Below are 13,106 nucleotides of genomic sequence, written 5' to 3'. Positions count from 1 at the left end.
TAGGATGGAAATAAGCACTCTCAATCCTCATGCCTCAAGGCATAAACTCATCACCACATGGGTCAGGATGGAAATTCTCTCACAGTGTAATGCATAAATCGGTGTACTGATGGAATTTAACATTTGGCAACGGCCATGCCCTGAGCCAGGGTGCTCTGGACCATTGGGCTGTTCCATTATACCCCTGCTTTGTGGTTTGATGGCTATGGCTGGCTGTGGAAGCATGATAAACAGAGGAAGAGAAGACCAGACACTGCAATATGCACGAATGCTGCTCCTTGATCACTTAATGTCTGCCTACCTTTTCAGCTGAAAGCACATACACAAAATGAGCCACATTCTGCCCTCAGATTCATCTGTGCAACCCTGCTAACCAGGCATGGATGTAATGCGGGCATGATATGGCCCTTATAGGTACTGACAAAGTGGGTATTCGCCCACGAAAGCTCATGCTCCAATACGTTTGTTAGTCTATAAGGTGCCCCAGACTCTTTGCTGCTTTTACAGATCCAGACTAACACGGCTACCCCTCTGATACATAGCCTTGGTCACAGTGGTCTTTGGGCACCACGTTCAGACCAGCGTGTGATGGAATGTCTTTCAGCATTTTGATTTCATGCCCTTATATGGAACTTTTCTAGATCTTTTTCAGCATATGGGGAGTTAGGAAGAGGCAGTGCAGAAGTGATGGCATGAAGCTACATTACACCTTTCACTAACGCTGGTTGGAATCATCCTTGGAAAGGGCTTGCGAAGGGGGATAGCCCTTGTGTGGTCTTTAAACCAAATCCCCTCGGCCTTCTGTCTATCGTACTGAATCATGGGGTCTGAGCTCAGAACAAGAGGTTTCATCCTCAAAGATAAATCCAGTGAAACTGACCTAACCACCCATTCCTTAACACAGGAGAGTTCCCATCTGCCACATCTGCTGCCTCCACCAAAATACCATGCAGTCGACCCGCTAGCCAGCTAGGCAGTGTTCTGGAGAGTGTCTCATCCTTCCTGTGTGCTGTTGCTGCTCTCCCTCCATTCTCAGTGGAACCCAGCAGTGGCATCATCCCAGCCGGGAAGAAGCAGCAGTTCCTGTTGAAATTCTCCCCACTGGAAGTGGGAGAGTTTGAGGGCCACCTACTCTGCAGGTAGGAAGCACTCTGGGTGGATTGCATCTTGACAAGTGCTAGTAACAGGGAATTATTGTCCAAAGTACTTTGGTGTGAATGGAATTCGGTGCTCCCTGAAATGGATGGGCCGACAATGCAGTCGAGGAAAGGTGGGGCATCAAAAACCTATTGCTTTGTTTAGTCCTAGCTTGGAAACCATCAGCCCTGGGACGAAACCTGTGCCATCCCTTAGGATCCCTTAGGCTGTTTAGTTCTGGAGGGGAGGTGATCAGGGATGATTTAGAATCATAGAAGATTGGGGTTGGAAGAGACCTCAGGAGGTCATCTAGCCCCACCCCCTGCTCAAAGTAGGACCTACCCCAACTAAGTCATCCCAGTCGGGCCTTAAAAACCTCTATGAATGGAGATTCCACCACCTCCCTAGGTAACCCATTCCAGAGCTTCACCACCCTCCTAGTGAAATAGTGTTTCCTAATATCCAGCCTAGACCTCCACCACTGCAACTTGAGTCTATTACTCCTTGTTCGGCCATCTGCCACCACTGAGAAGAGCCTAGATCCATCCCCTTTGGAACCCCCCTTCAGATAGTTGAAGGCTGCTATCAAATCCCTCCTCACTCTTCTCTTCTGCAGAGAAAATAACCCCAGTTCCCTCAGCCTCTCCTCGTAAGTCATGTGCCCCAGCCTCCTAATCATTTTCATTGCCCTCTGCTGGACTCTCTCCAATGTGTCCACATCCTTTCTGTAGTGGGGGGGCCAAAACTGGACGCAGTACTCCAGGTGTGGCCTCACCAGTGCCGAATAGATGGGAATGATCACGTCCCTCGATCTGCTGGCAATGCCCTTACTAATACAGCCCAATGTGCCATGAGCCTGCTTGGCAACAAGGGCACACTGCTGGCTCATATCCAACTTCTCATCCACTGTAACCCCCAGGTCCTTTTCTGCAGAACTGCTACTTAGCCAGTTGGTCCCCAGCCTGTAGCAGTGAATGGGATTCTTCTGTCCTAGGTGCAGGATTCTGCACTTGTCCTTTTTGAACCTCATCAGATTTCTTTTAGCCCAATCCGCCAATTTGTCTACGTCACTCTGGACCCTATCTCTTCCCTCCAGCTTAGTGTCATCCGCGAACATGCCATCATCCAGATCATTAATGAAGATGTTGAACAAAACTGGCCCCAGGACAGACCCCTGGGGCACTTCATTTGATACCACTGCCAACTAGACATCAAGTCGTTGCTCACTACCTGTTGAACCTGACAATCTAGCCAGCTTTCTACCTACCTTATAGGCCATTCATCCAATCCATACTTCTTAACTTGATGGCAAGAATACTGTGGGTGACTGTGTCAAAAGCTTTGCTAAAGTCAAGGCATATCACGTCCACCACTTTCTCCATATTCACAGAGCCAGTTATCTAATCATAAAAGGCAATCAGGTTGGTCAGGCATGACTGGGTTTGTGATGACCAGTAGAACCATATGGTGACTTGCCTGCCTGGTGCAAAGGTTGCAGATCTCTTGAGGCATCTGGATAGACTTCTGTGTAATGCTGGTGAGGAGCTGGTGATCATGGTAAATGTAGGTACCAATGACATAGGGAAGGGTAGGAGAGATGTCCTGGAGGCCAGATTTAGGCTGCTAGGAAAGAGACTGAAATCCAGGACCTCTATGTGGCATTGTCAGAAATGCTTCCAGTTCCACACGCAGGGCCAAGTAGTCAGGCAGAGCTTCAGAGTCTCAATGTGTGGATGAGACGATGGTGTAGAGAGGAGGGACTTAGATTTATTAGGAACTAGGGAAACGTTTGGGACAGGGGGAGCCTATACAGGAAGGATGAGCTTCACCTAAACCAAAGTGAATCCAGACTGCTGGCACTTAACATTAAAAAGGTTACAGAGCAGTTTTTAAACTAGGAGATGGGAGAAAGCTGAATGCTGCAGAGGAGCATGTGGATCGGACAGAGACTTCTCTTAGAGGAGAGTCTAATGATAGAGAATCTCCAGGTTATAGTCAGGAGCAGAGGATGGAAGAGGATAATGTAAGGGTCAGATCAGACAAGAAACAATCACATAAAAAAGAATCTGACACATCAGAAAAGGGCAGACAAACAGTGACAAGTTTTTTAAGTGCTTGTACGCAAATGCTACAAGTCTAAATAAGATGGGTAAACTAGAGTGCCTTGTGATAAAAGAGGATATTGATATAACAGGCATCACAGAAACCTGGTGGACTGAGGACAATCAATGGGACACAATCATTCCAGGGTACAAAATATATTGGAAGGACAGAACAGGTCGTGCCGGGGGAGGAGTGGCACTATATGTGAAAGAAAATTTTGAATCAAATGAAGTAAAAATCTTAAATGAATCCACGTTCCATAGATTCCCTATGGATAGTAATTCCATGCTCTAATGAGAATATAACAATAGGGATCTATTATCGACCACCTGACCAGGACAGTGATAGTGGCGATGAAATGCTAAGGGAAATTAGAGAGGCTATCAAAATAAAGAACTCAATAATAGTGGGGGATTTCAATTATCCTCATATTGACTGGGTACGTCACCTCCGGATGAAATGCAGAGGCAAAATTTCTCAATACTTTAAATGGCTGCTTCTTGGAGCAGCTGGTACAGGAACCCACAAGGGGAGAGGCAACTCTCGATTTAGTCCTGAGTGGAGCACAGGAGCTGGTCCAGGAGGTAACTATAACTGAACCGCTTGGAAATAGTAACATTCAACATCCCTGTGGAGGGAAGAACATCTCAACAGCCCAACACTGTGGCATTTAATTTCAGAAAGGGGAACTACGCAAAAATGAGAAGGTTAGTTAAACAGAAATTAAAAGGTACAGTGACTAGAGTGAAATCCCTGTAAGCTGCATGGACACTTTTCAAAGACACCATAATAGAGGCCCAACTTAAATGTATACCCCCAAATTAAAAAACACAATAATAGAATTAAAAAAGAGCCACCGTGGCTTAACAACCATGTAAAAGAAGCAGTGAGAGATAAAAAGGCATCTTTTTAAAAAGTGGAAGTCATCTCCTAGTGAAGTAAATAGAAAGGAGCATAAACACTGCCAAATTAAGTGCAAGAATGTAATAACAAAAGCCAAAAAGGAGTTTGAAGAATGGCTAGGCAAAAACTCCAAATGTAATAACAAAATGCTTTTTAAGTACATCAGGAGCAGGAAGCCTGCTAAACCACCAGTGGGGCCCCTGGACGATCGAGATACAAAAGGTGTGCTTAAAGACAATAAAGTCATCGTGGAGAAACTAAATGAATTCTTTGTTCAGTCTTCACGGCTGAGGTTGTTAGGGAGATTCCCAAACCTGAGCTGTCCTTTGTAAGTGACAAATCTGAAGAATCGTCACATATTGAAGTGTCATTAGAGGAGGTTTGGGAATTAATTGATAAACTCAACATTAACAAGTCACCGGGACCAGATGGCATTCACCCAAGAGTTCTGAAAGAACTCAAATGTGAAATTGTGGAACAATTAACTAGGGTTTGTAACCTGTCCTTTAAATCAGCTTCTGTACCCAGTGACTGGAAGATAGCTAATGTAATGCCAAAATTTAAAAAGGGCTCTAGAGGTGATCCTGGCAATTACAGACTGGTAAGTCTAACGTCGGTACCGGGCAAATTAGTTCAGACAATAGTAAAGAATAAAATTGTCAGACACATAGTAGAACATAAACTGTTGGGCAAAAGTCAACATGGTTTCTGTAAAGGGAAGTCATGTCCTACTAATCTATTAGAGTTCTTAGAAGGGGTCAACAAACATGTGAACAAGGGATATCTAGTGGACATAGTGTATTTGGATTTCCAGAAAGCCTTTGACAAGGTCCCTCACCAAAGGCTCTTACATAAATAAAGTTGTCTTGGGATAAAAGGGAAGGTCCTTTCATAAATTGAAAACTGGTTAAAAGACAGGAAACAAAGGGTAGGAATTAATGGTAAATTCTCAGAATGGAAAGGGGTAACTAGTGGTGTTCCCCAAGGGTCAGTCCTAGGACCAATCCTATTCAACTTATTCATAAATGATCTGGAGAATGGGGTAAACTGTGAGGTAGCAAAGTTTGCAGATGATACTAAACTGCTCAAGATAGTTAAGACCAAAGCAGACTGTGAAGAACTTCAAAAAGATCTCACAAAACTAAGTGATTGGGCAACAAAATGGCAAATGAAATTTAATGTGAATAAATGAAATGGGAAAAAATAACCCAACTCTACATACAATATGATGGGGGCTAATTTAGCTACAACTAATCAGGAAAGAGATCTCACTGTGGATAGTTCTCTGAAGACATCCACGCAGTGTGCAGCGGCAGTCAAAAAAGCAAACAGGATGTTAAGAATCATTAAAAAGGGGATAGAGAATAAGACAGAGAATATCTTATTGCCCTGATATAAATCCATGGTACGCCCACATCTCGAATACCGTATACAGATGTGGTCTCCTCATCTCAAGAAAGATATACTGGCACTAGAAAAGATTCAGAGAAGGGCAACTAAAATGATTAAGGGTTTGGAACGGGTCCCATATGAGGAGAGATTTAAGAGGCTAGGACTTTTCAGCTTGGAAAAGAGGAGACTAAGGGGGGATATCATAGAGGTATATAAAATCATATGTGATGTGGAGAAAGTGAATAAGGAAAAGTTATTTACTTATTCCCATAATATAAGAACTAGAGGCCACCTAATGAAATTAATGGGCAGCAGGTTTAAAACAAATAGAAGAAAGTTCTTCTTCACACAGCACACAGTCAGCCTGTAGAACCCCTTGCCTGAGGAGGTTGTGAAGGCTAGGACTATAACAGGGTTTAAAAGAGAACTAGAAAAATTCATGGAGGTTAAGTCCATTAATGGCTGTTAGCCAGGATGGGTAAGGAATGGTGTCCCTAGCTTCTGTTTGCCAGAGGGAGGAGATGGATGACAGGAGAAAGATCATTTGATCATTATCTGTTAGGTTCACTCCTTCTGGGGGGCCTGGCATTGACCACTGTTGGCAGACAGGATACTGGGCTGGAGGACCTTTGGTCTGATCCATTATGCCCATTCTTATGTTCTTATGACTTGCCCTTGGTGAATCCATGCTGACTGTTCCTGATCACCTTCCTCTCCTCCAAGTGCTTCAAATGGATTCCTTGAGGACCTGCTCAGTGATTTTTTCCAGGGACTGAGGTGAGGCTGACTGGTCTGTAGTTCCCCAGATTCTCCTTCTTCCCTTTTTTTTAAAAGATGGGCACTATATTTGCCTTTTTCCAGTTGTCCGGGGCCTCTCTCAGTCACCATGAGTTTTCAAAGATAATGGCCAATGGCTCTGCAATCACATCCGCCAGCTCCCTCAGCACCCTCGGATGCAGCGCATGTGGCCCCATGGACTTGTGTATGTCCAGCTTTTCTAAATAGTCCTCAACCTGTTCTTTTGCCACTGAGGGCTGCTCACCTCCTCCCTATACTGTGCTGCCCAGTGCAGCAGTCTGCATGCTGACCTTGTCTGTGAAGACCGAGGCAAAAAAAGCATTGAGTACTTCAGCTTTTTCCACATCATCGGTCACTAGGTTGCCTCCCCCATTCAGTAAGAGTCCCACACTTTCCCTGATCATCTTCTTGTTGCTAACATACCTGTACAAACCCTTCTTGTTACCCTTCACATCCCTTGCTACCTGCAACTCCAATTGTGCTTTGGCCTTCATGGTTACACCCTGCATGCTTGAGCAATATTTTTATACTCCTCCCTAGTCATCTGTCCAAGTTTCCACTTCTTGTAAGCTTCCTTTTTGTGATTAAGTTCACTGAAGACTTCTCTGTTAAGCCCAGCTGGTCACCTGCCATATTTGCTATTCTTTCTGCACATCGTTCCTGCGCCCTCAATAAGGCTTCTTTAAAATACAGCCAGCTCTCCTGGACTCCTTTCCCCCTCATATTAGCCTCCCAGGGGATCCTGCCCGTCAGTGCCCTGAGGGAGTCAAGGTCTGCTTTTCTGAAGTCCGGGGTCCATATTCTGCTGTTCTCCTTTCTTCCTTGTGTCAGGATCCTGAACTCAAACATCTCATGCTCACTACTGCCCAGGTTGCCACCCAATTCTACTTCCCCTACCAGTTCTTCCCTGTTTGTGAGCAGCTGGTCAAGAGGAGGACGCCCCCTAGTCAGGGCTGGCGCTTCCATTGAGGCGAACTAGGCAATAGCCTAGGGCGCCAGGATTTTCGGGGGGCAGCATTTTGCCGGGGGGTGGAGGGACAGCAGGCAGCTCCGGTGGAGCTGCCGCAGTCGTGTCTGCGGAGGGTCCTTTGGTCCATGGCTCCGGTGGAGCTGCCGCAGGCATGCCTGCGGATGGTCTGCTGGTCCTGCGCGGCTCCGGTGGACCTCCTGCAGGCACGGCTGCGGCACCTCCACTGGAGCCGCGGACCAACGGACCTTCCGCAGAAATGGCTGCGGCAGCTCCACCGGAGCCGCGGCAGCGGCGCGTGGGGCGGCGAAATGGCCGTGTGCCTAGGGCGCGAAAAACTCTAGCGCCGGTCCTGCCCCTAGTTGATTCCTCGAGCACTTTCACCAGGAAGTTGTCCCCAATACTCTCCAAAAACTTCCTGGATTGTCTGTTCATTCCTATATTACTCTCCCAGCAGATATCAGGGCCTGTGATCTGGAAACTTCTGTTAGTTGTCCGAAGAAAGCCTCGTCTACCTCATCCTCCTGGTCTGGTGGTCTATAGCAGACGCTCACCATGACATCACCCTTGTTGCTCTCGCCTCTAAACTTAACCCAGAGACTGTCAACAGGCTTTTCTCCAGTTTCATACTGGATCTCTGAGCAATCATATTGCCCCTTTACATACAGTGCAACTCCTCCACCTTTTCTCCCCAACCTGTCCTTCCTGAACAGTTTATACCCATCCTGACAGTGCTCCAGTCATGTGAGTTACCCCACCAAGTCTGTTATTCCAATCACATCATGGTTCCATGACTGTGCCAGGACTTCCAGTTCTCACTGCTTGTTTCTCAGCTTCTTGCATTTGGGTACATGCACCTAAGATCATAGAATAGAATCATAGAATATTAGGGTTGGAAGGGACCTCAAGAGGTCATCTAGTCCCACCCCGTGCTCAAAGCAGGACCAAAGATAACTAGCCGATTGCCCTACTTTCTCAGTATGAATTAGGAGGCCTCCCCTGTTGCATCCTCCTCCTTGTGTTTCCTCCCAGTATCCCACTCCCCCACTTACTTCTGGGCTTAGGTCTCCATCCTCCGGCAAACCTAGTTTAAAGCCCTCCTCACTAGGTTAGCCAGCCTGCCTGCAAAGATGCTCTTCCCTCTCTTCGTTAGGTGGATTCCATCTCTCCCTAGCAATCCTTCTTCCTGGGAACCTGAGAAAACTCATTTTAAAAAAAATGTTAAAAATGAGGGTTGGGTAAAAGTAGGATTCCACCTTTCAGAGATGGAGGGTAAGTAATTCACAGTCCTCCCGCAGCCCCTTTGCCTGGCTTGTACCATTCTGGTGGAGTCCTAATGACTAATACAAATTTACCTTGGGTATGAGAAATCATCTAAGCCCCAAGAGGTTCAATCACTAGTACCGGCTTTTGGATGAGTATGGAAACTTAGTGAGGGCTTAGCCGTATTGAGTCACCAGCACGCCCTCCAGTGTGCTTATCAGTAAAGGTGCCACTTTTCTCCCACTGAGGAGTTACTATACATGTGTCTCCTTTGCTGCCTCATCACCACAGAGTGAGCTTCCCTTTGATTCACTGCTCGGTACACCTACTGAGAGAGAGGACATGAAAGCTGTGTACAGCAAAGCCATAAAGCTGCCCCGCTGCCTTTCATAACACTGACTGGTCCATTTCTTCTCAGTATCCCCAACCTGAAGCCCAATCACCAATGCCCCTTAGTGGCTGTGAAGGGGAGAAGCCTCCTGCCATACTGCCATTTCGAGCTGGAGGACTCTGACTACCTCACCGCAAACAGGCGCAACCCAGAGCTGCGAGGGCCCGGGGGGACTGCGCTGGATCCCAACACCAGGGTGATTGAGTTTGCATCCGTCGGAGTGCACACTCGGAACAGCAGGTGGGCATGGAGAAGGCTTGACTTGCTGACTACTGGCTAGTCACAACAACTCAGCCGGAGACCAGTCATCTCAGTCTTCTAAACTTCTTATGGAATAGCTGCACAGTTCCTGTGGTCCGGCTCCCAGTAGATCACTTGGGGCAACATAGACTAGCCTTTGCTTCCACCATCCGGTCCTGCGACAAACAGAGCTGGTCCCCAGCCCATAGGTGTCGTCCAGTGTAACTCTCCTTTCTCTCCATGGGTTTGGCCTCTTTTGACTCTTTGAATAGTTGATTGAGTCAGCACAGGAAATAACCCCTCTAGAGCACGCCACTTAGTAAAGAGCCTTGTTGTGTTGGATTTTATCCTCACCACTCTGGTGCTAGGGTTTACATCGGGCTGATCTTAGTATCTGTTTACAGATGATAAAGGTAACCAGCCAGCCCAGAGGGCTGTGGGGACTCCAGAACCGGTAGTGGGATGGAGCTGTCATGTCCATAGCAGTGGAGGTAGATGGAGTGTGCCAAGGAATCCTCCCTCGGAGGAGCTGGCAGTGCCTGGTGTCTGCAGACCAGTGAAGCCACTAGCTCCTAGAGCTGTTCACTGTTCCCTTTCTAATGGCAATTTCTGTTTGTTGTGGCCAGGACCTTCATGCTTGTGAACCCCACCAATTCCACCTACTCCTTCCAGTGGGCTTGTGAACAGCCAGAAGACTCGCGAGAACAGTCAGTCTTCAGTTGTCTGACAGAAATGGGCCAGCTGCGGCCTGAGAAGAAGGCCGAGGTAGGAGGGAGGTGTCTCATCTGGTGGTGTGCAGGTCTCACCGTGTACAGTACTGCTCGAACTGTAACACGTAGCTCTGACGCAGCACTTTGTTTTCAAGCACTTGAAAGAGCTGAGCTTATTTCAATCCTGCAGGCGCAGGTGGTGCCAACTTGCATCCCCACCACCTAGGGCCGGTGCAACCATTTAGGTGACCTAGGCGGTTGCCTAGGGCACTAGGATTTGGGGGGCGGCATTTTCTTCCACAGTGACAGTGGCGGCCGGATCTTCGGCCGCCCCAGTCGCCGCCGGCATTTAGGCGGAGGGAGCTGGGGCAGGGGAGCGCGGGGAGGGCCGCCTGCAGCAAGTAAGGGGGGAGGAGGCATGGAGGGAAACTCCCCGCCCCAGCTCACCCCTGCCCCACCTCCTCCCCGAGCACGCCGTCGCTGCTTCATTTCTCCCGCCTCCCAGGCTTGTGGCACCAATCAGCTTAGGCGCCGCAAGCCTGGGAGGCGGGAGAAGTGAAGCAGCGACGGCGTGCTCGGGGAGGAGGCAGAGCAGGGGTGAGCTGCGACTGGGGGTACCTCAGGGCAGAGGGTGGGGGTGAGGAGCTGCCGCAGGGGGGGCACCTCAGGGCAGAGAGGGAGCTGCCGTGGGGGGGGGCACCTCAGGGCGGGGGCTCGGAGAGGGTGCAAGGTGGAAATTTTGCCTAGGGCGCAAAACATCCTTGCACCGGCTCTGCCACCACCTGAGGAGAGGGCATGGGGACGGACTGGCAGAGGAAGGGCAGGTGTAAATGCGATCTGGGTGGCCACTGGTGCATCACGGATGGAAACTGCCCCAGAGATTAATGGAATCAGCACATCTCCTGGTTGCCATGGTCCTGCCCACTCACTGGCCAGCCTTGCCCACTTCGTAGGCGGTGCCAGCCTGCTCTAGCAGCCTTGGCTAAGCAGGGACTACAGGCAGCTTGTTCCCCTGCAACACCTCAGTGCAGGCAGCCTTTTGAACTCACCCCAGGCTACGTGGGCAGGCGGGGGGCCTCTCACAAGCTGCCTCTGACGTAGGTGAGTAAGAAATGAAATGGCCAGGTGGGTGAGGGTAAGGAAGGAGGTTTCTCCAAGAACAGAAATGAATAGGGACCAGAGACAACGCGTGGAGCCCAGGGATTGGATGACCCAGCTGAGCAGTGTTGAGATACAGAGTATTTCCGCTATTGCCCCCTGGTTTGAATCTCTCAAAAGCCGTTAGGGGCTGCCTGTTGTCTGTGTGACAGCAAGCCCTAGTGGCCAACATATTGTCTCACTTCAGATCCTTGTGATTAGCCAAATCACGTGTCTGCTATAACAAACTAGCACAGTGCCATCCCAGTCCTGCCCAGGAGGTTGTGTGTTAAGCAGGCATGGAAGCTGCCCTCTGACCTGTTCGGGTAGCTGCCATGGTCAGAAGTGAGAACGTTTTGGAGGGGAAGTTTGCTCTCACCTATTTTGTGGCTAACTGGAGGGCTCCAGTCTGTATGACAGCCGACTATTGGAGACAGGATGCTGTAACTACAGTCGGGAGTGTGGGTATCTCTCCTCATGAGCAATAGCCATATCCGAGGGTGAGGGAAGAGAACCATAGTGGTGGGAGGACAGAGAAGTGCCTGGGTAAAATACAGGGAGTCCCTAAAGAACTTTCTGTTCTAGAAATGAAGACTTCCTGCTTGTAGCGGTGCGGGACTCACTGGCACAGCGCCTCCTGCTGGTTATCCTGGGAATTAGCTCAAGTTCAGCCTGGAGTGCCCTCTACTGGCCAGTGGCTCACTTGCCTCAGGCCCCATGTCCTGCCCGAAGCCCAGTGCCCTTTACCTCAGGGTTCTGCCCCTGCAGTACACCCGCTTTGGGTCTCCCCTCCCAGGGGAACTCCCAACCCTCTCACCCACCTTGCCTCAGGGGCTACTGCCAGTCGTCATCTAGCCCCTGCTCACTGGGGCAAACTGCAGTCCATAAAGGCCACTCATCATCAGCAAGGAGGTTGGACTCTGCCTATCTCTGGGCTGCAACTGTCCAATCCCAGTACCTGCTTTGGCCTTTAGCAAGGCCTTCAGCCAGGGGGTTTACCAGGCTGGAACTCCCCAGCTCCTCTGGCCTTTACCCAGCCCTGCTCTACTCCCAGTACCCTAAGCTCCCAGGCAGCCAGGTCCTCCCCTCTCCAGAGCAAGAGCGAGACTCCTCCACTCCTGTGGTGAGCCACTCCCTCAGCTGGTCTCATTGCTTTCAACCCCTGTTCTGCAGGAGTGGGGCAAGCGCCCCACTACACTGCTCCACATCTTTCATTGGGTCAACCTGCACAGGCTGGAAGTCAGCACAGAATCTGGCCCATTGTCTTAGTGTTCTCTGCTAAAACCATCTTTGGGCATCTCCTTTTGCACGTGGAAAAATCCTGCACCAGGAAATTCTTGAATGGAAGGGAAGAGTTTTGTCTACATAAGGACACTCAAGAAAGTTAATCTGCATTAACTAAAGATATGAATTTAAAGTGGATTAATTAAATTACATTAAACTCCTGTGTGGACACTCCTATTCAGAATTAGTGACCTTAATTGGATTACTATTATATCACTTTAGTGAATTAAGGTAAATTGAATTAAGTCCACTTTAATTCTGAATAAGAATGTCCACACAGGTTTAATGCAGTTTAACTAATCCACGTAAAAAAATTATTTGGATTAAGTTTCCTGAGTGCGCCTATGTAGAGAAGCCCTAAGTCTGTCTCACTCAGTGTGGGGACTGGCTGGCCACCTGCTCCTTCACTCCAGAGCAGGTGTTCTGTTCTCTTGACCTGGGAGTTATGGTACTCTGCCTTTTTTTTTTTTTTTTTGGCACACCTAAGCTGAGCATCTGAGAAAGTCAAAGCATAATCAATATGACCTAATCCTGCAGCTCCGTTTACTTGTTAGAGATGTCTGCCTTGGTCAGGTATGCTGCTGGCTATTTTGTGCAACTGGTTGAGCTCACAAGCGGCTTGCAGTTCACAGGAAAGCTAGCAGGCATTCATTCCTCACTGAGGCAATGGTTTGCACAAGAGCCCAGAGGAATGAGAAACCCTTTGTAGTGTACCTGTAGAGCAAGAAAATGGGGCTGTCACACCATAAGAAGATGGCCTTTCTGATCAACCCCAATGTAT

The 13,106-nt window shown here is 48.6% G+C and overlaps 1 protein-coding gene across 4 annotated transcripts in view; it reads left to right on the top strand.

The window, feature by feature from the left end:
• The window catches only part of HYDIN (HYDIN axonemal central pair apparatus protein), a 382,125-nt gene that overhangs the window by 336,157 nt on the left and 32,862 nt on the right, over positions 1-13,106 (top strand). For all 4 annotated transcript variants that reach the window (XM_050922316.1, XM_050922315.1, XM_050922318.1 and 1 more), the window contains exons 69-71: positions 905-1,139; positions 8,982-9,194; positions 9,821-9,959. In XM_050922316.1, the coding sequence (XP_050778273.1) occupies positions 905-1,139; positions 8,982-9,194; positions 9,821-9,959 (587 nt within the window). The remainder of the gene's footprint in view (positions 1-904; positions 1,140-8,981; positions 9,195-9,820; positions 9,960-13,106) is intronic.

Source organism: Gopherus flavomarginatus, chromosome 14 (genome assembly GCF_025201925.1).
Source record: "Gopherus flavomarginatus isolate rGopFla2 chromosome 14, rGopFla2.mat.asm, whole genome shotgun sequence".
Classification (NCBI taxonomy): Eukaryota; Metazoa; Chordata; order Testudines; family Testudinidae; genus Gopherus; species Gopherus flavomarginatus.
This window is presented reverse-complemented; position numbering and strand designations above follow the sequence as displayed.